The 27,255-nt window shown below is 43.9% G+C and overlaps 1 protein-coding gene across 2 annotated transcripts in view; it reads left to right on the plus strand.

Annotated features, from left to right (window-relative positions):
- Positions 1 to 25,669, plus strand: part of LOC149875052 (phosphatidylinositol 3,4,5-trisphosphate 3-phosphatase TPTE2-like) — a 38,004-nt gene extending 12,335 nt beyond the window's left edge. For both annotated transcript variants that reach the window (XM_090026946.1, XM_090026957.1), the window contains exons 5-19: positions 423 to 584; positions 3,171 to 3,290; positions 5,857 to 5,956; positions 10,150 to 10,213; positions 10,642 to 10,706; positions 11,375 to 11,435; positions 12,384 to 12,465; positions 13,165 to 13,253; positions 14,389 to 14,450; positions 15,374 to 15,454; positions 15,885 to 15,990; positions 23,283 to 23,380; positions 23,805 to 23,900; positions 24,755 to 24,825; positions 25,425 to 25,669. In XM_090026946.1, coding sequence (XP_089883072.1) covers positions 423 to 584; positions 3,171 to 3,290; positions 5,857 to 5,956; positions 10,150 to 10,213; positions 10,642 to 10,706; positions 11,375 to 11,435; positions 12,384 to 12,465; positions 13,165 to 13,253; positions 14,389 to 14,450; positions 15,374 to 15,454; positions 15,885 to 15,990; positions 23,283 to 23,380; positions 23,805 to 23,900; positions 24,755 to 24,825; positions 25,425 to 25,527 — 1,360 coding nt within the window. In that variant the 3' untranslated portion in view covers positions 25,528 to 25,669. The remainder of the gene's footprint in view (positions 1 to 422; positions 585 to 3,170; positions 3,291 to 5,856; positions 5,957 to 10,149; positions 10,214 to 10,641; positions 10,707 to 11,374; positions 11,436 to 12,383; positions 12,466 to 13,164; positions 13,254 to 14,388; positions 14,451 to 15,373; positions 15,455 to 15,884; positions 15,991 to 23,282; positions 23,381 to 23,804; positions 23,901 to 24,754; positions 24,826 to 25,424) is intronic.
- Positions 25,670 to 27,255: the final 1,586 nt, after the last annotated feature.

The raw sequence follows: 27,255 nt of genomic DNA on the forward strand, positions 1-27,255 counted from the left end.
TTGTCTTTTAAATAAAATGTAATTCTATCACTTGGCTAATGATTGATGTCTTCCTTGAGTCATGTGTCTGTAGTTTGGACTACACTAACTCTTGGCTCTTTTGAACTTGCTGGTCCCCTGCTAGCAGCTTTCACTTCCAGCTGCTGAAGTAAAGGTGACTTGACTACAAAGAGTGGATGGACAGCAGATGCAGGCTCATGTTTTATTTTAGATGTAGTTTCATTAATTGCTTCAATATTGCATTTCTAAACTTGAGAGAATAAAATTAACTAATTGATGGATTAGTGGAGAAACATAGTGTGTGTTTCATTTTAGCTACAGATAGGTTATAAGGTTAATTTTAGAAACTTAATCTTCAAGAGCCTTGCTGACAATATTCTTGTATTGTTTTCTTCATTACTGATATTCTTTTTGTCTTGTAGAGTATTTGGTGTTGTACTCATATTTGTAGACATTGCACTTTTGATTGTGGACTTGGCTATTAGTGACACACAAAGGAACACTAAACAGACCCTTGAAGGTGTTTCCCTGGGGATAGCACTCTTCTTCTTTGTTGATGTTCACCTGCGAGTGTTTGTGGAAGGGTAAGATTCAATGCCTATGGGGCACTTTTTCCCCCCCCCCCCCCCCCAATAAGCGGACATGGATACCTAGAGGGGTGGCACCCAAACCGGACTCTAGAGGGGTGAAATTGAGGTGGGGCTGTTCATTCGCAGCACAACTTGTGTGTGTATGTCCACAGGTATGAGATGGGAGGATCTGGGGCTTCTCATGCTACCATAATGCAAATAAAATTGCTTTATTAGGAATGAGCAAGCTCTCTTCTTTCTAGAAAGTCTTCCAATGAGCTGCTTCAACTCCTGGCAAGAACCCTAGACATGGCAAACATAATAAAAGCCTTAGTCTATCTGTCCATAATACTCTGGGCGAACTGCATGTGCTGCTGAGATGGTGCATGCTGATCTGGCTGCGAGGCTTCAGAGCATTACAGATGGAGGGAACTGCCAGGCCACCCCCTTTCCACACCCTGCTCCCCTGCCTCCCTCCCTCCCTCCCTCCCTCCAACAGCCAGCAGGGAGGGAGGCAAGTGGGGGTTCTGGTGGTAGTGCCCCCCTTCTGCTGCTGCTGCCTGGCCCCAACAGCTGGCAGAGGAGGCAGGTGGTAGAGGGGGAGGGAGGCATGTTGTGCAGCTGGGTGGCTGTGCAAGCTTTCCCCCTCCCCCCTGCCCCCAGGAGTGGGGGGTTAGGGAGTGCATGGGGGCCAGATTTTTTTGGGGGGGGGACACGATGGCTGCTGAGTGGCAGTACTCCATCCCTGCCTGCTGCATTCCCCCCCCTCCATTTCATGATGGGGAAACTTGCTAGTTAGTAGTAGAAATACACTTGGAGGCACCTCCATTCAGCCATGGAACTGAGAGTTGGGTACGCCTGGAACTACTTTCCTAGTTGCTTAGGTAGAGGAACTGGCACTTTTCTTGCCCATTTTTTCTAAATCCAATAAAACAAATGATGGCATAGAATGCTTATTTTAACAGACATGTAAGTTTCCACTAGGCTGACTTAGTCAGACTGTGTGTGTGTGTGTGTGTGTGTGTGTGTTCTCTTCTCAGTGGGACAAAGTTTTGCTATCTCACTTGAATACTTTAAACTTGACTATCTTCCATCTGTCCTGACCGCTCCTCTCAACCATCTCTTAATCTTGACTTGCTTATAGTGTTAATAGCACTCTTCTGTGGTTAGTAATTGGGTGCACATGAAGATCAAGATACTTGAGGTATGAGGTGCACTGATATCAATGCCATTCATGGCACATTTTTAAAAGAAAAACTTAACGTTATTGGCTTTTTTTGGCTGATGTTGCTGGGTTTTTTAAAAATATAAAATGCCTTCTGGCTGGGGCCCCTGGTTGCTGCATGCATACTGCAGTGTGTGTGTGTGTACACACATTGGTAAGGAATACCACCAGGCAGTAGGGAGAGCAGTGCCATGCAGGTAAGTCTGTGGAGGGGAAGAGGCATGGGTGCAGATCAAGGTCTCCACAGCAAGGGGGGGAGTGGGGCTAGAGGTGCTGCCCAGCCAGAGCAATGAATTGAACCCTGAGCAGGACGGAGCTATGGGCAGCTCATTCTAGAAGTATGGGGGAGAAGAGGCAGCTCCCTGCTGCTGCACACCTCCCTAGAATAGGGGTGTTTGGGGGGGGGGGCCTTATGCCCCTCAGACTTGTGCATGGTGCAGAGGTGGGCTGCCCACTGCAGGCTTGGGGCTGTCTTCCCTGTTGCCTGTGCCCTGGGAGCCGTGTGCTGGCTGTATGTCCTTTACCCATCTGGCAGCAGTAGCAAGTTGTGCCTCCTGCTGCCAGGCAGGCAGGGGATGCATGGCCAGCAGACTGCTCCCAAGGCAAAGGCAGCAGGGCAGAGAGCCCCAAGCCCACAGCGGGCAGCCTGCTTCCACTTTTGCCCCACTTGGCTCTCCTAAAAGCATCCCCATGCTTGGTGGTGGTGGTGGTGGCACTTGAACTAAAGCTCACATGACCAGTTTTGATTCGAGCACCCCACCACCATTTTAAAGTGCTTGGATGCTGATCCCCTGGACAACCTGCCCCTGCCTCTGGTCCTGTTCACTGACCTGGCTGGGCAGTGCCCTCTACCCCTGCCTCACTCCCTCCCTTACTATGGGGAGCATCAATCTGCCCCTTCCCTTGCACAGACTTACCTGTGGGGAGCTGCTTTCCGTGCTGCCTAGCTGTAAGTCACTTATTGGATCAGTATTGACTGATTTAGGCCTGGTGAATAATTGGCTATCAGTATTGACCAAGAAAATCTTTATTGGTGCACCCTTACAAAATGCAGGAAGTGGCTTGCATTGATAATCTTCTCCCATCTGGAAGGTCTCTAGCAAATCACTTGACTGGTTAAGCACTCCCCAAAGCTTTGAATCCCTTTATGTGAATTGCCCTGGATATCCAAGTGCATAATTACTGTCAGAACCAACTAATGTTGAACAGTATCAGGGTAGTCTATTTAAATAAATAAAAACAAAACTGTTAGTTCCTCCAAGAAGAATACATAATACTGGGATAAGACAAACTGGAATGATTCTTGGCAACTTGATATACCTACTTCCTAGTATTTTTAGCAGGAGCATCTAAAACTTTGCCCTCTTTCTCCTCAGCTTTAGAACCTACTTCAGATCCAAACTGAATATCTTGGATGCTGTCATTGTTGTGGGAACTCTGTTGATTAATATGGTGTATTCTTTCTCTGGCTTCAGTGCAGCAGACAAGATCCCAAGGTAAGTGTTTGCTATACTTGAAGTGAGCATTAGAAGGACTTGCTGGTCTGGGGAACAGCAAACTAACTTGAACATAATTAGAAATATAATCAAGACTTATGCTTACTACGTGTGGTGGGGGGACAGTTGGTTCTTAGTTGTGCCTTTGGATTAGGCACTGCACTCTGTACAGAAATACTCTGCCTCTTATTTAAAAGATTAAAATTTAACTAAACAAAAATGCTTCTTTCCCAACGTTGTGGAAGTAGTAATAGTGGGGAAAAAGTATATAATGTCATTGACTTCCATTTCAGGATGGAAGACTTTTGAGGAAAAGGTGAAGGGGCAAATGCAGAACAAAGTTGAGGCAGAGACTTCTCCAACTTTTTCCCTGCTTGTCTCTTACAAATGGCCAAATTAGATCCAACTTTCCCCATCTAGGGTTAACTAACCCTTGTTCCATGATGAGGCCCTTGCTTAAGCAAATGGGTATTCAAGGGAGTGGCCATCCAGTAAGTGGTGCTGGCTACCAGCAGACATTCTAGCCTGACAAACAGGTGAGTTAACTCCTAAGAGTTACCTGAAAGGAGTGCCTGCAAGCAGGCTAGTGAGAAACTTGAGGGCATTAAGAGGAACAGGGAAATGGATGCTCTAAGAAGCAGAAGGGAGACCAGTATGGGCTGGAGAAGCTTGCTGAATTTCTAGTGCCCTCCAGGGAGGGATGCCCAAGGCTGCCTTCCTGTTAATTCAGATGCCAGGATGGAAGATGAGACTTCTTGGAGGGTCCTAGAAACCTGAAGCTTTGGTGCAAGGTGAAATCAAGTCTAAGCTGCCTGGTGCCAAAGTAAAGATTTTATCTTTTTTGTTCCTTCAGCTGCCTACTGGCTTTCTGGAACAGCCACCTAGCACTCATAATTGGATTCCTTCCTGCCAAACTCCCATCTTCTGGCTACCGCCCCCCACCCCCATTGGTTAAGCCTGGTAAGGTCTAAAATGTGGACAGGAAGCAGAAGCTTGTACTCGAGGCAAAACTTGACTCAAGTGTATGTTCTATTCTCTCCCACCTGTGCCACTTAAACAAATGTAGGTAGTGATATATATCTTTTTTACTACTCACTACATTCAACAATACCGGAACTAGGTAAGATGAAGGAAATTGGATTGTAGCTTTGAAACGACAAAGGAAGGACTCCTTTACACATCATGTAAGCAACTTTTTGTGCATCTCTTCCTACCAGATGATGTAGAGGCTGAGAACCTAAGCAGGCTTAAAGAGGATTGGACAGATCCATGCAGGATAGGCCTATTGCTAGTTTTATTAAAGATTTTTTTTTTATGGGTGCAAGTCCCAAACTGGGACTCCTAGATCTAGAGGCATAACAGGGTGACTGCAGCAGTTGTTCTTGCCAGCAGTGGCTCTCTGCCCCTTGCTTTCCCGGTCAGCCCCAGGTGCTGACTATCCTTGTTGCCTTCTTTACCCTCTAGTTAACTTGGCCTCTGAATATTGGAAGATGTAAGTAGATCAGTCTACATAGATGTTCTGAGAGAGTGTCTGCTCTGTACTAGTATGAAGAAATGTTGGGCTAGAAAGAAGTCATCCTGGACCAGAACATGGGTCCATCTTGTGTTCTTGAGTAGTGACATTTAGGAGCTGCTGCTCTAAGTGATGTACATAAGGGCCTTTTGTGAGAAGTTGGAGAAATTGGTTTTGAAAAGTGTTTGTTGCTCAAGCTTTCCTAAAACCATAGAAATCAGCATCTTTCTTATCACTTCAGAGTTTAATTCTTAACTTCCTTGTAAAAACTTCAAGTGTTTAGTTAACCCAAATGGATGAGGGATTAAAGGTGGACTCTAGCACCGCTCCACTACTGAACTTTAGTCGGCAGACAGCCTTTTATAGGAGCTAGAGGCAAACACTGTAATCTTATAGCCCCCCTCATGTTGAAAACTAGCATTGAACTTTAAGTGCAGTGATTTTTGGGAGAAGGGGGAAAAAATGATGGACGCTAACAAGATTATCTTGTGTCCTTGTATTCATTATGGCCTGGCTTAAAATAGTGGGGAATTTTTAGCAGGTGCTGTAGGGAATATGTAATAATTACTTATTACATATTCCCTACAGCACGTGCTAAATTCCCCACTACTTTAAGCCAGGCCATAATGAATACAAGGATGCAAGATAATCTAGTTCATTTCCAGAAAAATTTAAACTCTTCTGTAACAAAACACTCTGAAGTAGTTTAGCCTCGTAACTTTATTTGGAGGGAAAGATTACCTTGACAATTCTTTCCCCACCCCCTGCCAACACAATTCTAGATTTGTTTTTGGTTTGTAATCTAAACATGTAATCATTTTAATAAGTACCTAGGGTTTGGGGGTTTTGTTTAAGATTTATACATGCAAACTAACTGACTAAACTTGTGGAACTTCATCATACCTGCATGTTTAAATCTGAGAAAGTGGGAGGGAGCCTCCTTTTTATTCCAAACCCCCCCCCCCCATTTAATATCTCAACTTGAAATAGGACTTGTTCTGGCTTATTCCACTACTAGGCTGACTTTTTTCCCCCCCCCTCCCCCCCCGCTAGAATGGTTATCTTCCTTCGAGCTCTGAGAATCATCATTCTGATAAGAATATTTCGCCTAGCTTCACAAAAGAAACAACTTGAAAAGGTGACCAGGAGGATGGTAAGTTAGCTTAGTAGCATGCTGACAAGCAGTGGTGATGGGTTTCGTTGCTTTTACTATTTAAATTGCAAGTGTTGTGAGAAGGGATAAATGAGTTCTTGTTTTCCTGATTCCTTTGCTATCTCTATCTTTTATACTCGTATCTAGTTGCTCATAGCCAGAGGTGTAACAAGGCATGCAGGGCCAGGGGCTGCAGCAACTCCCAGCTGCTGGCATGCTGCTGCCCTGGTCAACCCACCCTAGTTAAGCTACTGGGTGTAGCTAGTCTAAAATAGCATGCTATGTGCAGACCAGAAAAGCAGCAACAGTAATCTCTTTCCAGAAGATGTAAGCTGTTACAGTGATTGGAAGGAAATGCACAAATATCTAAGAAATGCTAGGGTACTGAAGGTGGACGGACCACTTCAGTGTGTGGCTTTTTGAGAAACTGCCTCTAACAATGTAGCTGTAGCCTTTTTAAATTTCAGAGTTAAACTGAGCAGTCCAACGATGCTGAAGTGGTGCTATGACTGTTTGCCAGCTATACACTTCTCTCAAAGCAGACTTCCTGCTGTAGCTGTGAAATACAGGAGTTTACAGTTAAAGGTTGCTGTCAAATATTAACTCTGTGATTTTATTAAAACTTGTTACCCTGTCTTGTTACAGTTCACTAAACTTGAAATATTGTCCCCCAAAATTTTTAACATAAGATGAATTTGAAGTGAACATTGAAGAGGGTGCATTTGTAGCTCTTGGCTTTTTGTTTCTTAAATCCCAAACTTTAGTGAACTCTTGCCTCATTTAGAATTTTCTCTATCACTTGTGACAGTGACTCTGTAAAGGGAAGGTCTTGCTGTATAAAAACCCAGAACTTGAAGTGTTTTTTTCCTTTTTTAGAAGGAAGGTATGTTGCCAGCATCTATCACCTTGAGGCTCAAGTATACTTGAGATGTTGAGAGAACAGAAGTGCAAAACATCACCTTGAATAAAAGAAGGTAGCTAGACTTCCCTAACAAATGAATAGAGGTAGAAGGGACCTTCAAAAAGGTGACATCTATTCAATGCAGAATTAACTTTGAAGTTGTCTAGAACAGTTCTAGACCGCATTAAAATAAGTGTAGGCTTGATCCCACCAGTTTTATATTTCCTGTTCCAGTATTTAACTCCCTTCCCTACAGAACTTCTCTTCTTTAAGTTGAACTGCTAACTTTTTCTATTCCTAGCAGTGTCTACAAGGGAGAAAAATTAACTTTTTTTTTTTTGTTGCCCTGTTTCTTTTTATAATCTTTTGAAGACTCTTATGAACTTGCTAATTCCTATTCCAGTTGTTTTATTCCTAAACCAAGTAACTTCAGCCTTTCTTCCTATTTTGTACATGCACACTTTGTTTGTTTGTTTGTTTGTTTGTTTTCTTCCTTTCAATAAAGGATAAAGAATGAAGGTACAAATATTGCAGTTTGAATTCTAGTCCTATGATTGAAGCTGGCAGGTGACACAAAGCCAATGGGTGGTAGCAGATGCCATAAAGCAGAACAGTCAAACTCATCTGGCCCTGCAAACTGGATGTGGGGCACAGGGGCCAGCCTGAGGGCTGGATGAGATGCACAGACCAGCTCCACACTGGAGCCAGTGGACACAGCTGGTCCAGTGTGGGAAGCTCACACAGTGCATATGCTGGAACCTGGTCCAGTACCTTTTTTTTGTGTGGAGCTAGCTAGCATGGGGTATGCATGAGGTGCCTGTACCAAACCGGTCTTGTGTTCTGGCTTTGTGGGGCCAATTACCAGCTCCATCTAGAGCCACTGTACAATGCTGGTCTGGAAGGTGGTGCATGCCCCCCCCCCATGCTGAATGCAACATATATGTACCAGGTCCAAGCCCACATACTAAATGAGGCTGGCATAGCACATGCAGCAATTCCCCCCCCTCACTCCCAAACTTAGACTTTGTATATTCTTAATGCTGCTGCTAGTTTTGCTTTTCTTTTTTTCTTCAAGTCTTTGTGTAACCTACTCGCATATCAAACACTGCAGCCTTCTCTAAACTTTGTCCCTTATTAGCCTGTCCCTCTCTGTTCAGTAAGTTCCTTTAATACAAGTAACAAGAACACCAAGAAGTGGTGGTGTTTGTTTTTTAAAGCCCCTGCCACTGCCATTTGCAAGTGCAGGATGCCAAACACCATCAGACACTGTGGGCACTTCAGTTATTTTGAGTGGCTCTTGGGAGCCGCTTCTAAATAAAAGCACCCCTTTCTTCCTCCCCACCCCGCTCCCTCTCCCAATCCAGGTTTTCCTAAATGCATCATATTTTTGGCTCCTTCCATCTCTGTCCAGATGGTCTTATTGGTGGTGTGTGTTTGGTTTGTTTGTGGTGTTTTGTTTTAAGTCTAGGACTTTACTCTGCTCAGCATTGAAGGGGTTTTTTTCCTGATACTTCCCAGCTTGACCAAGCAGCTCTTCACTGGGGGCTGGGGGGAGGGTAATTTGGAGGCAGGGGCACATGTATGTGCATCCTATACCCCCAACCGGAATGCATCCAGGCAGGGTGGTAGGAGCAGCCCTAGCAGCTGCATGCAGCAAGTCTCTATGGGGCAGGGGTTGGAGGACCAGGGCTTGGACTGTCTGGGGGTATGTAGCAGAGTGGGAGTGTGGGTGCTGGGGCTCCAGCAGGGCAAGGAGGGATGACAAGGGGGCAGGGCCTGTTCCTCCAATAGGGGAAAGGGGTGGGGGCCCCTTGGGGGCAGCAGGGAGCTGTATGGCCAGGCCAATACCACCAGGGACAGCACCCTTTCTCACAGGGGTAGGGCAGCTAGGAGATGCTGCAGGGCTGGGGGAACAGGGGGCTGCCAGTCCAGAGTGAGGGGCTCTGATGGGGCTGGGGAGGCTGTAGCTTGGGAGTGGGGTGGGAGCAGGAGGGGGACTGGGTCAGGTATGCAGGGCACAAGCTGTGCTGGGAGTGAAGGGCATCACCAGGGACAAGGGGGTTTATGACTCTTGAGTGAGGGGCACTACTATGGCCTAGGGAGTTGAGTACTATGGGCTGGGAGTAAGGGGCAGGGCTTGGGCACATCACTGCCCCCAGCAATCACTACTTTTCTTCCCTTCCCCCTGTCCCTAATAGCTGTATTTTTCTTAAAACTGGTAATATGGTAACCCTAACCCAGTGGTTCCCAACCTCTTTTTTTTTTTTCCTGTGCCCCACTGCTGGGAGCGGAGTGCAGCAGGAGTGGTGGCCCAAGGGCAGCAGTAGGGGACCTCCCAGCATGTGGTGCAGCTCACCTCCATCTCTTCTGTGCAGTGCCACTGGCACTGCCTGTGACCCACACTTGGGTTGCGACCCAGGGTTGGGAACTGCTGCCTTAACCCTTGTGACCATCCTAGAGCTTTCTGCTCCAGTCTCATCCCTGCGTGGGTAGGAATGGAATTGGGATCAGGTTGCTTGAGAAGAAGCAAAGACATGTTGCATAAGCTTAAAGTGTACTATGTACTTTAACCTCAGAGTGTACTTGCATGTGATATGCAAGGCTGCTAGCACATGACAACTTGTGTGCTCCAGCAGACTATTTAATAGTCTGCTCCATGCTGGACTTCCAGCATGTTGGAACAGGCTCCCCACATGTATGTATCAGTAGTATAGAGCATCTGCATGCTGAGCAAATGAGCTTTTATTTCAAAATACCTCACCACCATTCTTTCAGTGTAGGGATGCACTGCACTGCACTGCTTATGCATGTGACACACAGATGGTCTTAACACTGCTTGCTAATTAAATGCCCAGTGTCACATCAGACATGCATATAAAAAATGCCCAGAGTTGGCAATATGCCCATGCCATTGTCCTGCATCAGTGTAGACTAGGATGAATATGTTTGTTCAGTAGTGTGATCAAGTCAATCATGCCTCTGGGAATGTGCATTCAGCTGCTTGGTTTTTGTTTTCCTTCACTGAAGCTCTTGCTAGCTGATGATTCCTAAAATCTTGTGTGGACAAGGCCTAATGAAGCATTGACTTGCCAGTGGGAATGCAAGACCCAACTGCTTTACATAGTCCCTCACACACTTCTATGCAGGGGACCTGAAGCTTTGCCTCTCACTAATTATACTTTCCCCTAATAATGGAAATTGGTCTAGAAAACTACCAGTATTATAGATGATCACAAGTCTACTTGGGGTTCCTGTACTCACTTCTGTGCATGGGTTTTTTTTTCCCCGACAGGTCTCGGAAAACAAAAGGCGTTATATGAAAGATGGCTTTGATCTGGATCTCACTTACGTTACTGGTATGTACACTTAAAGCATTGTCCAGTTCAAACCTGCTGGCACCTCCACCTGCTGTTCTATGCCTAGCCTTCTGAACAAGGGCATACGTGACTATGGAGCACTACCTACCCTGGAAGAGTGAGGAGCAGAGATGGTCCTCCAAGTGGATTGTCCATTATGTAAAATGGCTAGTGCAGGAAACTAGTTAATTTACATGGCTTTTGTAATTACAAAGGCACACTTAAAGCTTGTGCCACACAATGGTGCTTGCAGCAAAAGTTATTTTCTTTGTTTTATGATATTACCTGTAACTAACTTTGGTCTTAACATTAAAATGAGTGCCTCAGCTCTTGAAGCTATATGGCTTTTTGCCTTGAGTTTGAGACATTTAGTACTACCAGTTTGTAGATCTTCTAATGTGTGGCTTGTGGGATTTTTTTTTTCTTAGACCGTGTTATTGCAATGTCATTCCCATCTTCTGGAAAGCAGTCTTTCTATAGGAATCCTATAGAGGTAAATCTTCTAATCACTCCTGACTTGTGAATTAAGTTTATAGAACTGAATTTCTGTACTCTACTTCCCATCTCTCTGCTAGGATACTATGGATTGGATAAGAAATCCTAAACTGTCTCTGGGTGGTTTTATGGGCTAAAACTAAAAGCTTTTTTATGCCAGTACCAAGTGAACATATGGACAGTAAACTTAACACAGTATCTTGTGTTTTACTCTCTTTGTTCTGGCCACCTCTTGTGGTTATGGAGACCTATCTTTTGTAACTTCTGAATTTTGACTTCTGCTTCCAAAGACCTTCTGAGACGATGTGTCTCCTCCTTCTTTTTTTTCTCTTTTCTTGATGAATACTATGGGCCTTAAACTATCCCTCTGGCTAGGGAGAATGAATTTAGTGCAATATGATTGTACTTTATTCAATCTTATGAATACATAGGTGCAGTTCCTTTTAAAGGAAAAGCAGACTAATTGAATAGTAATGCTGAAGCCAGATAAGAGCCTGAGCTATTGCTTCATATTTAAGACCTGAGCTTCACTTTTTCAGACTTTTATGAATGCAGTTACTGTACATCCACTTTGCTTAAGGTTGAGTGGCAGCTGTTGTACTGTTACACGCATTCACACTAATAGTTGAGCTCAAAAGTCTTGACTGTCATCTTTCTTCTTTTTAGGAAGTTGTGAAGTTCTTTGACACAAAACATAAGGATCACTATAAAATCTACAACCTCTGCAGTAAGTCTTTAAGAATATTGGCCAATAACATGGGTTTTCAAGTTCAGAAGGGTTTAATGTCCAGGGTATGTGGTATGTCTGCCTTCTGTACTGACCTTTACTACTTGGAGCATCCAGTGTTGAATGAGACTATGTACCAATGTTAACAAGGTATGTCAAAAGCCTCCATGGTATGTTGGCTTTCTCGGGGAGAAGGCAGAGTAGACTGATACTAACTAGGTAATGGGAAAGGTCTGTGAAAGTATTGGATTTGCTGAAGTCAAAGCTCTCCTTGACTTCAGTGGGGCTAGGACTTTGATCCCTGCTCTTATTGATACCCTGGGTGGTACAAAGGGCTGTTAAGAACCAGAAACTGTTTTACTGAAACCTATTGGTAGGCTGGTGCTTGGGTGGGTCTTGGGTAGTGGATCTCCAACTTTTATAATCAACTGCAGATTGAACTGAGGTGGTTGGATATCTATTTATATCTCCCAGTTAAATGAAGGAACAGTAAAATGGCTCCTCTTAGTCTTGGCCATTACAACCATGAGTCATCCCTTACTCCTGCCCAGGATTTAAGTGGTGGTTAAAAGCATTGTGCTGTAGCCCCGGGAGCTGGAAGGAGTATGGGCTTCTGATCTGGAAAGACCCTGAATAGGGGTTAGCCCAAAAGCCCACAGATGGCTATTCTATGACCAGGTGGTAGGAGCCAACATCAGGTTGGACAAACTACTAAAAATGGAAAAGCTCAGTCCAAAGGACCATGACCTGAAAGCTGGCTTAATTTTTCAGCTTGTTCACTTTCATAATCAAGCTTTCTTCTTTATTGGCTTAAATCCTAGCTAAAATGGTCATACTATACTATGGTGCTAGATCCTAGTATCTGCTAGTTATGCACATTCAAAACATAGCCAAAGTAATTTGATATTAACTGCCTTATGCCAATGAAGTGAGAACTCTTTCTTGTAGGTGAAAAAGGCTATGACCCAAAGTACTTCCACTACAGAGTAGAAAGAATCTTCATTGATGACCACAATGTCCCTACTTTGGTGTGAGTAATCTTTCTGTTCTTGGGGGTTTAAGACCCAGCTAGATAAAGCCGTGGCTGGGATGTTGTAGTGGATGTGGTCTTGCTTTGAGCAGGAGGTGGACTAGACTTCCTGAGGCTCCTTTCAACCTTAACTTTCTGCTGCTCTAATGCAAGCTTCCCTCATTTTGCACTGCATGCATTCCTGGAAAATGGTGCATAACTTGAATTTGCATAAAAGGAACTTGCTTCAGTGTAACAAATAGGGATATATTCCAAAGCCTTGACTTTACTGACACCAAGACCCACTTCTACTACTCTTACAAGACCACTTTGGTACTTGTCAACAGCAGGCAATACATGGCAAGCACAGGGCACTATCATAATGGTGATGACATGCATTTCTATAGTTGCCACAGACAAGGAGCAAATCCTCGCAGACTATTTTTTTGGGGCACATCACTCCCACAATGCACTGCACAAAGCAGATGATTGGGCTCTTACCACACCAGTTGCATAAGAGTGAATTTACCTTGCATATAGTACATTTTTGGTATTAAAGGGTCATCGCATAAGAGCAAACCTGTACAAAGCAAGAGAAACCTGTAGACTAGTATTTGTCCCTCTTCTTCTTTTTTTTTTTTTTTTCCTCTTTGTATGGTTTTTTAGGGTGTTTTTACTATAGGATGTAGAAATGGCTCTAACATTTAGTCTCTTATCCAGGGACATGCTGAAGTTTACTGCCAGTGTCCGGGAGTGGATGAAACAGGATGAAGAAAACATCATAGCAATTCACTGCAAAGGAGGCAAGGGTAAGAGAATGCTTATTTTAGCAAGTAAGAGGATCAAAGATGCAATAAAGTACTAACATTACAGTGGTAAGAAGATTCAATTTAATAAGTCTCTAACGGATCAAATTGCAGATTGAGGCAAGTACTACATGAACATGGGATAACTTGGATGTCTTGTAGTCAAATAAGTTGCATGCTAACAAATCTGTACTCCTTTCATTGAGGTCCTCAAACTCTTTACAGAGACCAGGATAAAATTTTTCAAAGTTGTACAGGGATAAGCCTCAAAGTCTGAACAGTTTAGATTACATTACAAAGTACTGAGTATTTTGTAACGATTGTGATTTAAACAACAACAAAAAAAACTCCCTTGCCCCTCAGACTGGACAAAAGGTATCTTGAAGCCTAGAACTGCTGGTTATAGGACCCAAGCAACCCTTTGGACCAGTTCTCAGTCCCAGGCTATTGCCACTGCAAAGACTTCTAAATCATGAGCTTCACTAAAACTTTTTTATAGTGAAGGTTTGCCCACAGGCATTATAAGATACTAAAGAAGGCATTTATCAAAGCAGCTGTCTAAAACTGTCCTTGTTAACATGCCCAAACTTATCAAAGTTGAGCTGCACTCAACTTTCAAAGTTCAGCACTCATGAAAACTTTTTATACTTAACCTTAAAAAAAAAACAAAACAAAACACTCTAAAGATGTTGTTTGTAAACCAACCCCCCTCCTCCCACCATGAGTGGCTTTGAGTGATCTCTTTACTCTCTCAACAATCTGAAGAACAGACTGGTATCACCACCCTTGAAGCAAGAATCTCTTCTTGCTTGTAGTGCTGGGGCGTGACTGATTTAGTGAATTCTACTTTGAAAATCATCATCATTTTGTTAACACACTCCCCTTTTAGAGCAGTATCTGGATTTTTCTCAGGAATGGGCTCAATGAACTTGCACCTAAATTTACAGGCTTAACTTAACAACTGATGGATTTCTTTTTTTTGTTCAGTAACTTTGAAATCTGCTAAAAGATCCTAGCTTCTGGTAACACTTGGAGTTTTAGAAATAACATGTAACTTCATGTTGCCAATCATGTGCAATGTCGAGTACCTTGATAGAGATAAATATGATTTTTTTTTTCCCTTTACTTTTTAATGCAGGTAGGACTGGAACAATGGTCTGTACCTGGCTTATTGACAGTGATCAATTTGAAAGTGCAAAGGTATGAAACTGATAGAAAGGTGTATTTTTTGTGTTGTGTTTTTGTTTAATTTTTAAACCAAATTAAAGTTGGCAAAGGATGAGGTATTTCCTGAGTACAACAATGTTGACTAGAGAGATTCTCCCCATGAATGGCATGCCTCATTCTGCATTGCAAATAAACAACTTTTTATCAAGATGTAAATCTTCATTACTCAAGGAAATGGAATATAGTTGGGAAAAGCAGTTGGGAAGATCTAGAAGAGAATGAGCCATGCTGGGATGACCCGTCTAGAAGCACTTGACTGCCTTCAACTGTTTGTTTTTTTTGTTTTTGTTTTTTTCCATATTCTTTCTTTTTAAAAGAAAATAATGTGTTTGTTTGTTTGTTTGGGTTTTTTTTAAAGCTTTTAATATCCCAGCTTTCTAAAGTCTATTCTCTTTTTATATGAGGGTTGGTTGAGTAAACCAAGCAAACTAAAAGCTGAAACAACTTTGAATGTCTGTCATCTTTCCCTCTTTCCTCTCCCTCCCCAATCAATCTGTTGCTATTGGCTAACATCTGCAGAATCAATACACATGGTATCTTGCATGAAACTCCGTTGTTCTGAAGAATTGATTTTTTTCATTTCCACTTGATCAGGGGACTAGGATGCTCTCTATCTGGTGTAGGATAACTGGGGAAGGGGGGCTGAGGGGGGGAGAGGAAATCTAACAAGGCCTGGTCTGGTTGTCACAACTAGCAAACTTTCAAGCAAAAAAGTTGTCCTGTTTTTAAGTATCGAGTATATCTCTTCTTGAAAGCCAGTGAATTTGCTTGCCAAAACAGCAGTAGAGGTTTTGGTGTGCTCTTAATCTGCAGTGGAACAGACTTTACTGTGAGGCAGCTGTCTTCACTGCTAAAGAATGCATCTATTACGTTATTTCAAATGTTTGCACATATAGGAGAGCTTGGACTATTTTGGGGAGAGAAGAACAGATAGAAGTACCAGCTCCAAATTTCAAGGAGTAGAAACTCCGTCTCAGGTAAGGCTGAACAGAATGACTGCTAGTTGTAGAGGCAAAGTGCATATCAAGACATTGTCATGAAGTGTGTACAAAATGGGATGGAAGGATTGATATCTTCTAACACTACCACATTTTGGGTATCAAGCTATTGAGAAACTTGTTTTCATGGAGCTCAGACTCCCTGGGGAGCAGGGAAGGGAAATGCATTACCTAGCAGTTGACTTGAAGAAAAGTTTCCAACCCTTGAATCCATTACTAGGTAATGGGTCTAATAGGCATAATTGGGGGTGGGGTTAAGGATATTTGAAGCAGGGGAATTTTAGGATTGTTTCTTCCAGGTAAAGTAGAAAATTAAACATAACTAGTTATTTTAGCCATTATCTTTGCACTGCCTTGATATTCAGGTGCCAAATGTGAGCATTTAACCTTTTCTCTTGTTCCATTTCAGAGTAGATATGTTGGCTATTATGAAATAATGAAAAACAAATATGGCCTGAAACTTCCACCAGAGAGGGAGCTCAGAATAAGAAACATCAAGATCCATGCTATACGTGGTAAGAACTACTAAATGTAGATGCTCTCCTGCATGTTTCATTGCTGGCTTGAACCTACATGCATTAGTGTTCACTGTATATGCTATACACTTGAACAGATGCTCCCCCAGGCCCTGATGTATGTCCCTCTTACAAATTTATAGGCTGCCACCAAGTCCCCTGCAAGTTGTTCTTTTCTCCAGGCTGAACAGCTCCATGTTTCAGTCTCTCCTCAGATGACCTCCTCTCCAGATCTCTAATCATGTGTGGCTTTGCTTTTGGACTCTCTCCAGCTTTTCCCACATACTTTCTGAAGTGCAGTGCCCAGAACTGGATGCAGTACTCTAGATGCAGTCTCACCAAGGCAGAGTACAGCAGGGGGATGATATCCTTAGCCCTCCTTGAGATGCTTTGGTATATGCATGCCAGCACTCTGTTTTGCCAGCTATGATATTGCATTAGTAGCTCCATGTTCATTCTGTGATCCATCACGACCTGCAGGTCTTTCAGGTGTGGTGTTGGCAAGTGTGTTATAGATTATTTCTCTCTAGATGGAGCACTTTAAACTTCTGTGTGGTATGGTGGTTTTTTGTTTTTTGTTTTTTTTGGGGGGGGGTGGGGGGTTTGTTTTTTGTGTGTTTAAATCAGGTTTTGACCTGTTCAGGTCGCCCTGTATCTCCAGCCTGTCCTCAAGCTTGACTGCCTTCCCCCATAATTTGGGTGGTGTTGGCAAACTTTTGCCAGTCTGCTTTTTGACACTCAAATACAAATCATTGAACATTACTGAAAAACACTGGTCTGTGTACTGAACCCTGAGGGGTACCATTGGTCACTTTCTGCCATGTTGACTTAATCTCCCACAATGTCCTTGTGGTAAAATTGGGAAAATGCAGCTTTGACTACTTTTACAGTCTGGTGGCTAGGTAACTGCTACATGGTAGGACCCAAAGTCAAAGGGACCACAGGAGGTCATCTAGTCCAACCCCCTGCTCAAGGCAAGACAATCGCCAGCTAGGTAATCCCAGGTGGAGCATTGTCTAGCCAGGTCTTAAACCTACCAAGGATGGAAATTCCACCACTCCTGGGTAACCTGTTCCAGTATTTTACTATCCTTCTAGCAAGAACATTTTTCCTAAACTTGCTGCAACTTGAAAACAAGCAGCAATCGTGTCATCTGCCACCACTGAGAGCAGTCTATCTCTCAATCTTCTTTCAAAACCCACCCTCGGGTAACTTAAGACTTTTTTTTTTTTGTAGAGAGAGTCCAGTGGACAGTGTCACTCTCCACATCACTTTTTGTAGTGGGGAGCCCAAAGCTGAGCAGTGTTCCAGATGTGGCATCACTACTGCTGAATATGGGAATAATTGCTTCCCTTGATGGCAACACTGCAGCCAAGTATGCCATTAAACTTCTTGAGAGCAAGGGCATACTGTTGGCTCACTTAGCTTATTGTCTACTGTAATCCCCAGGTCCTCTTTCTGCAGAGCTGCTACCCAGTCAGTCAGCCCCTGACCTATACTGGTGCATGGGATTGTTCCATCCTAAGTGCAAGACCTTTGTACTTGTCCTTGTTGAACCTCCATGAGATTCCTTTCGGCCCAGTTCTCCAACTTGTCTAGGCCACTCCCTGAATCCTAGGCCTACCTTGCAGCATACCTATTCCTCCCAGTTTGGTGTCATCTGCAAACTTGCTGAGGGTGCACTTTTTAAGCCATCTTCCTGGTCATTGAAGACATGAAACAAAACTGGCCCCAGGACTGACCCCTGGGACACTCCATTTGATACCAATTGCCAATTTAGACCTTCTGAGCCCAATGCTTCAGCCAGTTTTCTATCCACTTTACAGTACATTCATCAAGCCCATACTTCCTGTTGTGGAAGGCCATATCAAAAGCCTTGCTAAAATCAAGGTACACTGCATCCACAGAGCCAATCATCTTATCACAGAAGGCAATCAGGTTGGTCAGGCATGACTTGCCCTTGGTGACTGTTGCTAATTGCCTTCTCCAAGTTCTTTCAGATTCCTTGAGCATCTGCTTTATGACCTACTTTTTGGTTTTGGTTTTGTTCCCCGCCCCCCCCCGGGACTGAGATGCTGAATAGTCTATAGTTCCCTAGATCCTCCTTTTTTTTTTTTTCTCTTAAATATGGGCACTATTTGCCGTTTCTTCAATCATCCAGAATCTTTCCTGATCACTGAATTTGCAGAGCCACAAGCTATCATTTTTTGAAGCCTCATTAGCCAACTCCTTCAGCACTCTCAGGTGCATCCCATCTGGCCCCATGGACTTGTACATGTCCAGCTTTTCTAAATGGTTCCTAATCTGTTCTGTCACCACTGTTGGCTGCTCACCACCTCCCCAAACTGTGCTGCCTGGTATAGCAGTCTGGGAGCTGACCTTGCCTGTGAAGACGGAAGCAAAAAAGGGCATCAGCTACTTGCATCCTCTGTCACAAGGTTGTTTCCCCCATTCAGTAAGGGACCCCCACCTTTTTGTTTTTGTAGGGTTTTTTCTTCCATTTCCCCCTCACCCTCTACCATCATGCATGCAACAAGGGTTCCTACCCTTCATATCCCTTGCTAGCTCACTCCAATTGTACTTTAGCCTTCCTGACTTCATCCCTGCATGCCTGAGCAATGCTTTTATACTCCTCCCTAGTTTATTTGTCCAAACTTCCACTTACAAGCTTCCTTTTTGTGACACCTATTTATTTCTTTTAAGCTCACTGAAGAGTTCCCTGCTCTAAGCCAAGCATGGTCCCCAGTTGGCTGTTCCAGCACTTGCACTAGGAAATTTGTTCCCAACACTCTACAAAAACTTCTTGGATTGCCTGTGCACTGCTGTATTGTCCACTCACCCCAGCAGATACCAGGGTGAAATGAAGTCCCCTTTTTTTGTGCCCCCCCCCCCCCAATGAGAACTAGGGCCTGTGATCGGGGAAACTTCTGCTAGCTGTTTTGAAGAGAGCCTCATCCACTGCTTCCTCCTACACTGGTCTATAGCAGACCTCTACCATGACCTCACCCTTGTTGCTCTCCCTTCAACCCAGAGACTCCTCAATAGGTTTAAGGTTAATCTCAAGCCTCATATTGGAGTTCTGTGCAATCCATATGGCACTTGTGGAGTGCAACTCCTCTTCCTTGCTGAATAGTTTGTACCCACCCATGGCAGCTCCAGTCATATGAGCTGCCCCACCAAACTTTCTGTTATTCTGCTTGTTTTTCAGGCTCTGTGCACTCATGTACAGGCACCTGAGGTTACTAGTTGATTGCCCTGATTTTTTTTCAGAAAGCACTTCTGTTGTTGCCTGTACCAGAGGAAGGGGCAAGAGAACAGTGAACATAAACACTTGAGACCATAAATTCTTGTAGCTGACTGAAAGATGCTTCTGTAGTGGAATAGGGATGCTTTCATATTTGCTTCTGTACAAGATGGAAGCAGCAGGCGTTTAAGAACTTAGCTGCTGAGTCCACCCATTGAGTCAAATCTTATACCCTCCTTTGGGAGGCTTATGCTAGTGTGCTCTGGGTTCATTTACATGTGCCAGTTTTATGGGGTTTGTCTCTTTTTTTTTTTTTTTTTTTTTTTTTTTTTGGCACTTCAAATTGGGTTAAGGGCACATGCATGCCCTTTATGTGTTTATTTAAATGGTGTGTTTTTACAGCTACTTGTGTCTAAATTTTGATACTTGCAAAAAAGGTTATCAAATTTGGGCACAAATGGCTAAACCACAAACATGCATGTAAATGCATTAAGGTGCATTAATGCTGTGTATGGACTGACTTGGGAATAATTCTAGGTCTAATTCTGAACTCTAGGCCTCTGGCAGACTTCAATTTTGAAGACATGACTAACAGGTTGATCATGTCTTGAATGTAGTGACGTTTACCACTGGCGCCATCAATGACTTGAACAGCCAGCCATGGAAAGTTATTCTACACTGTCTAGTAACTTGGTACGGTCCCACCAGGCTTCGCTACTCGCAATTGGGCAGTTGGCATTGAGGGTTACGGGTTGTCCTGGGGGGAAGGGGGTGTTGCTCTCTGAGGAACAATATACATCCTCTATAATCAAGATGAGATCAGAGGAAGGTCAAACTGAGGTACTGTGGGTCAGGATACAAGGGAGTTGGGGGGCAGGGGGGGGCAGTGACTTGGTAGTATGGGGGGTCTACTACAGACTAGCTCATCCTCCTGGTGTGGCAGACCTGGAATTCTCCAGACAGCTCCTGGAGGCCATATGGTTGAGGGAGATAGTTGTCATGGGGGACCTAAACTACCCTGACATCTGCTGGTGTATCAGTTAGCCAAATCTAACCACTCAAGCTGGTTCTTAACCTGCATACAGGACTTCCACCTAAAGCAGAAGGTGTATGATCCCACTAGGGGGAACATCTTGCTGGACCTGGTGCTGGCTACAGGGGATGACCTGGTGGGGAATGTGGAGGTACAAGGTAATCTAGGGGATGGTGAATCCTAGCAGTCGATGGTCACCTATCTGGTGAAGGGTGGGTAAACAAACTAGCAGGGCTGAAGTGCTAGACTTCAGAAAGGCTAACTTCAGTGTACTCAAGAAATTAGTTCATGAGGTGTTTAAAGCTCAAGAGCACTGGCAAAATGAGGGTCCAGGAAGGGTGGTGGTTCCTCAAGGGAGTGATCTTGGGGGCACAGAAAGAGACTATCCCATTGCACATAAAAGGGGGCAAAGGGCCCAAGAAGCCCCCTTGGGCTTTCCTGGACTTCTCTGTTCAGCCAAGGGTAAAGCAAGGGGTATACGGGCTGTGAAAATGGGGTAGCTACCAAGGAGGAGTATACCTCCCTGGCTTACACTTGCAGGGAATCGGCTGAGAAGGCCAAATGAGGATTAGAACTTAAGCTGGTGACAAATTAAGTACAACAAAAAGTCCTTTGGGTATAGGGAGCAAAAGGAAGGTGCAGGGTAGCATAAGACCCCTACAGGACAAACTAGGGCAATTGGTGAAGGGTGGGGACAAAGCTGAGCTCTTCAGTGAGTTGTTTGCATCTGTATTCCTAGACATGGACAAAGACACATCCCCCAATTGGACCATAGGTGGACATAAGAGGGACACCAGTCCACCAACTGTTAGTGCAGACTTAGTGAAGGCAGGGTGGGGAATATATTCAAATCAGCAAGCCTGGATGAATTTCCACCAAGGGTGCTGAAGGAATTGGCCAGTATCATAGCAGAGCTGCTAGCATGGCTGTTCAAGCACTCCTGCTGCTCTGGTCCAGTCCCAGAGGACTGGAAAAGGGCCAATGTAGCTGCTATTTTCAAGAAGGGGGAGGGAGGAGCCAGGAAACTAGGCCAGGTCATCTTGCCTTTATTGTTCAGGAAAACTCTGGAAAAAAATCATTCGGGATCACATTTGTGGGAGCCCAGCAGGAGAAATAATGCTGAAAGGAAATCATAGCAGGTGGGTCCTTCCTGACTCACCTTGCTGCTTTTTATGACCAGGTCACACAGTGCTTAGACACAGGAATTGAGGTCAATGTCCTCTATCTAGACTTTAAGAAGGCCTTCAATATGGTATCTCATTCCAGTCTCATAAATAAAGTGACAGGCTGTAACATGGATGATTACCCAGTCAGGTAGGTGGCAAATTGGCTTAAGGGTCACACCCAGAGAGTGGTGGTGGACAGGTCGATTGTTGACCTGTAAAGATGTGGGCAGTGGGGTCCTGTGAGGCTCAGTCCTTGGATTGGTGCTATTCAGTGTCTTCATCAGTGACTTGGACAGGATGCTCTCCACACCCTCATCCAAGTTTGCAGATGATACCAAATTTATGGGGCAAGGTTAACACCCCAGAGGGTAGTTAATAGAGCCAGGTGAATCTGGACAGGTTAGAAAAATGGACAGAATGAAATAAGATGCAGTTTAACAGAGACAAGTGCAAAGTGCTGTACCTGGGCAAAAAGAACCACCAACACACTTACAGGCTTGGGGATGACCTCAGCAGCAGAAAGGGATCTTGGAGTCATAGCTGACTCCAAGATTAACATGAGTCATCAATGTGACAAAGTGATCAGTGAGGCTAAACACACTTCATGCATTAGCAGAACAGGTCCAGGGGCATGCTGCTTCCCCTCCTATGCAGCACTGGTCAGGCTGCAGCTGGAGTACTGCATCCAGTGTTGGGCGCTGCACTTCAGGAGGGATGCAGGGAATCTTGAGAAGGCTCAGAGGAGGGCCACTTTTTATATGGTCAGAGGCTTGCAAGCAAGGCCCTGTGAGGAGAGACTGAGGGACCTAGATCTCTTCAGCCTTCACAAGAGAAGGCTGAGAGGTGATCTTGTGGTTGCCTATAAATTCATCGGGGAGGGCAGCAAGGAAGTGGAGATGCTTTATTTACCAGGGCGCCCCTTGGAAGAATGGCCACAAATTGACAAGAGGGCAGATTTAGGTTGGACATCAGGAAGAACTTCTTCATAGTAAGGGTTGCCAGGCTCTGGAATGGGCTTCTGAGGGGAGGTGGTGCTCTCCCCCACCTTGGGGGTCTTTGAGAGAGGCAACCCCAGCTGGGTGCTTGTCCAGACCCCAGCACTCTCTCCTGCCTAGGGCAGGGGGTCAGACTCTGACCTACTGAGGTCTCTTCCAACCCTAACACTTATGAATCTCTCTTTAAACTTGAATGTGTACTCAGTTGCACAGCAGGGCTTGGCTTGGTTGACAGCTTACCCCAGTCCTGGGACCACACTAGAATCTTCAGCCAGCTCTGGTACCATACCAGGCTGGGACTAACAGTAAGTTGATTGTACTAAGCTGTACATGTGCCATAGCAACACTACTGTAGTGTAGTGTTATTGATCACGACAGTGATGCTGCAGCTATATTGCTGTACCAATGCACTCCCTCATTACAGCATGTTACAGCCATGTAGCAGCTAATATCCCATACTGCGCTGTGCATCATCATTTTTGTGCTATCCCTAGTACTTCCGAAAGTACTAAATGAAGGTGCAGTAACAAAGGTCATGGGGTGCATCTACATGAGTCCCTGTGGGTCCCAGTCCAGGTTCCCTTTGCACCAGCAAGCTGACTGCCAGGTGCCTTGTGAACATGGAAATGTAGTCCAGGCAAATAATGGTTGGAATCTGATCCCAAATGTGCCATCATTAAATGAACATGCATACTCAAGACCTGCCGCACATCTTGGAACTACTAAGCAAGACATTTAATGGAGTAAATCCTATTTCTTTTCTGGCATTCAGAAGTTCTACTTGACTCCTAAAACAAATGTGTATGGAGAGAGACTACTAGGCATCTAAAATCTAGCATCATTCTTCCTTCTAGGGGTTGGAAAAGGCAACGGAAGTGATCTCAAAATTCAGATAATTCTGAAAAAGCAAGTGGTATTCCAGTGTGTGTGCACTATTCAAGAAAACTGCAGGGTAACAACTTGGACCTACTTTACTAGATTGCATGTTTTATTTTCCACTCTGTTTAAAGTAAGAAACCAAATCTTTTTGGGGAGACACATGAGGGATAAAACTTTTCCTGGATATCCTAATGCCTCTTACAGTAGAAGTTTCACCCTTAAGGCTGTGTGTGGAGGAATACACTTTCCCAATAAACTAATAAAGCCCACTAAGTGAATTTTTCTTAAACCAGACTAATTTCCTAACCAGATTAGGAACATCAGAACAATAGCTGTTTGTCTCTTGCCCCTTTTTTGCCTTGTTCATCAGGCTGTTAGTGCAAATAAGTGGGTATTGTCATGAGCTATAACCTAGTTGAATGTGCAACTGATGCATTGTATGCACTTCTAGTTTTGGTAGTTGAAAACATGCCTTGACTACTTCTATTTTGTTTCAGTTATTTTTTGATGCTGAAAGAGACTTTGTAGCAATTGGTTTGGAAGGCTGCCCTGTCATAAGTGGTGATGTAAAAATTCGATTTGAATCCCGTTCTGTAAGTATACAGGGGTTGTTTTTAATCTTCTATAGCTGTCTGACCGTTAGGAACTTTAGATGTGCACATTCTAGCAAATAATGCAGGATACTAAAAAGCTACCACTGAAAAGAGCAGAGCTGGGGTTGCTCTTGTGCAACTGCAGAAACTACTTCTGAATCGAGACCAGAGCATGGTTTTTCTACTTTCTCTGAAGGTGGACTGTTCAATAACATAACATACCCAAGTAGTGGAGTACACATACTTAAAGAAACTTTGTAGTCTTGCCTCCACTTTCTTGACTACTAGAAATGGTGCAAGTAACTCTTGGATTGCATCATAGACCTTGCTCAGTGAAACGGGAGCTATGTTAAATGGGGCACTTACTATGATCTGAATAAAATGCATGTTAAGTACCACTATGCCATGTTAAGTTGGGATATGTTCTGAGTAGTTGCACAATATGCAGGCTGGGAAAACTGTAGTAAGCACTGCCTTGTTGGTAGCTCCAGGAAGTGGGTCTCAGCCAGGGTCACAGGGAGCTGAGGACTAAAGAGGGTGCTGTCCCTGCTACCAGATCTTGTCAGTGGCCTGGGACTAGAGGCAGTTTAAGACTTGGGTGTGGTCCCAGTGCTGGGACTGACAGTCTAGTGATTACTGACTTTTTTCTAGTCGTTTCCCAAAAATTACTTCAGATACAACCCTTCTAGTGAACTGCTGTGATGGACTGCTGCTCACTGAACACAATTTAGGACTGCTCCACTCAGAAAATTATGCTACCCCATGCTTTGAACAAGTGGAAACTGTCCTGGTATAACTTTTTAAGACTAAAACTCTGCAAGAAAATATCCTAAATGTAATCTTGTTTCTTCCAGGATCTTCCAAAAGGCTATGATGATTGCCCATTCTTCTTCTGGTTTAACACTTCCTTTATAGAAAATAACAGGTACAATTAAAACAAAGCTTATGGTGGTGAAGTACATGCTGTTGTCTTTTGGTGCATGAGGGACCATTTTGCAAGGGCAGATGCAGCACAGAAGTATATTTCAATAATGGTGCTGCCTCATGCTTATAGTGAGAGAACTGGTTTTGTTTTGTTTTTTGTTTGTTTGTTTGTTTGTTTTTTGCTGCTGCCTCCTTCACTGCTGCAGCTGTTTAGCAATAGAAAATTTGGTATACTCCTGTCAAAACTCTAGTCCAGATGAACAGAACATGCCTCTTGCCTGTGAGACTTCTCTCATCCTGGTGTTCTGCATGGATTTTTTTTTTTTAATAATCTTGTCTGCGCTGTTATGGAGTACAAATAATGATGCTTGCAGTACCATGTAGTTTGCTTGTCTGAACATCCCTGCTTTACCAGTCCTGGAGAGGGAGGGGGTGTTTTTGTTTAAAGCTGTTCCAGTTAAGGGCTGGATTTTAAATGCCACTTCAAGTGTTCTTGCAGAAACAGGACTGATAACATATATATTTATATGCCGGTTTTCTGAATGCAGTATGGATGAGGGAAGAACTGAAGAGTTCACCCTCATAAATTCTGTCTTCCAGGCTTTACCTGCCTAGAAATGAGTTGGATAACCCTCACAAGGCCAAAGTGTGGAAGATCTACAGAGAGGAGTTTGCTGTGGAGTTGAATTTCGTTGAACCGTAGCGGGAAGATGTTGGCACTTGGTTGAGTTTTGGTTCCTTCAGTCATGTTTTAGTCTCTTCCAATAAGGTGGCATCTTCTGAGACCTGTATCTTGGTACATTTTGTATATTGACACATCTCAAATAAACCTTGAAACAAGAAAATTTCTTTGTATAGATCTTATACAGCTGCTTGCTTTTGACAGTCCCTGAAGTTTTTGGGGTTTTTTAATATTTAAGCTACTTTGTATTGATCCATATTTATCCTGTGTCCAGTGGATCTCCCTTTGTTTTTTTTAAAAAAAAAACCAAACAAACAAAAAAACAAACTTGCTTGGAGAAAGGGAGAGAACCCAGCATGCATAGCTGTTGGCCCCATGCCTTACAAATAGGTGGGAACTTGTCTTTTTCATAATCTGTTTTACAGTCACATGCATGTATCTTCTGATATTTAAGGAACTATTTAAATAGGCAAGAACTTACAAATAGATGCATCTGGAGACTCCTTTTTCCATTCTTTATACCCTGCTTGCATTGAGTACATCTTTCTTATTGCTGTGTCAGACCCTGACTATAATAAGCATGTTTTAGTTCTTTCCTTCTACCACCACTTGATGGGGGCTGAGGTGAGGAATGCTTTTTGACTTCTGGCTCTTAGCTGTATTCATTGTTCAAAAATGCCTATGAACACCTGTGGATGTATGTGCATGTTTGTTAACTGAAAGGCTGAAGCTGAGGCTGGAACTAGTTCCAGTACCAGTTCAACATATTGTTCTACAATGTAGACATGTCCAAAGCAGTTGAAGTAAGGCAGCAAGAATTAACAGTCTTGCACTTGCCAATACTGTGCATTCAGCAGTGAGGACTGGCAGGAAGATACTGAATATGAAACGGTGCAAAGGCTAACTCTAATCTATCTGTAGCCTGTCTTGACTTCAAGTATTCTCACTTTGTGGTTTTTTTGTTTGTTTGTTTTGTTTTTGTTTTTTTTTTCCTTTGTCCTGCCTGGGCATTCATGCAGTCTGAGTTGTCAAGCCTTAATCTGATTTAAGTCTTCATGCAATCTGGCCATGATGGCATATGGTGCATAATAGCACTGCAGCACTAGACCCTGGCACTAGTTCTGAACCTCTTGCAGTGCTACTTGCACTTGGTACTGTCTCGCAAGGCAGTGGCTGGTGTAGTTCTGGGGGGCAGAACTGGGCAAACTTAACATGGGCTACCCATGCCTTTAATACTAGAGGGAAAGAAGGTGGAAAATTCAGTAAAGAAAAAAGTGGGGGAGGAAAAGAGATTCATAGACTGTAAGGCAGGAAGGGACCTTGAAGATCATCAGGTCCAGCCCCCTGCACCAAGCAGGAAAGATAACTGTGGGTCAGATGCCCCCATCAAGGTAACTGGAAATCCTCAAGAGGAGACTAGACAGAGTAGGTCATTGTACCACCTCCCTTGAGGGAGCTTATTCCAGTCTGGACACCCTGACTGAAGAAGTCTGTCTTAACGTTGAACTTGAATAAGTCATCTTCTGTGGCCACTACTCCTAACTTGCCCCTCAGGTGCCCTGGTGAACAGTTGCTCACTGAGCCCTTGATGTACTCCCCTACTGTAGTAGTAAGCTGCTACCAAGTCCCCTCTTGGTCGTCTTTTCTTTAGGCTGAAGAGTCCTAGGTCTCTCGGCCTTTCCTTGTATACAAGACTCCAAATTAATTGGAGGTAAAGCAGAAGAATCTCCTCCTCTGGCTCTGGAGATG

This window comes from Crocodylus siamensis, chromosome 1 (genome assembly GCF_052110815.1).
Source record: "Crocodylus siamensis isolate JL-2025a chromosome 1, ASM5211081v1, whole genome shotgun sequence".
Lineage (NCBI taxonomy): Eukaryota > Metazoa > Chordata > Crocodylia > Crocodylidae > Crocodylus > Crocodylus siamensis.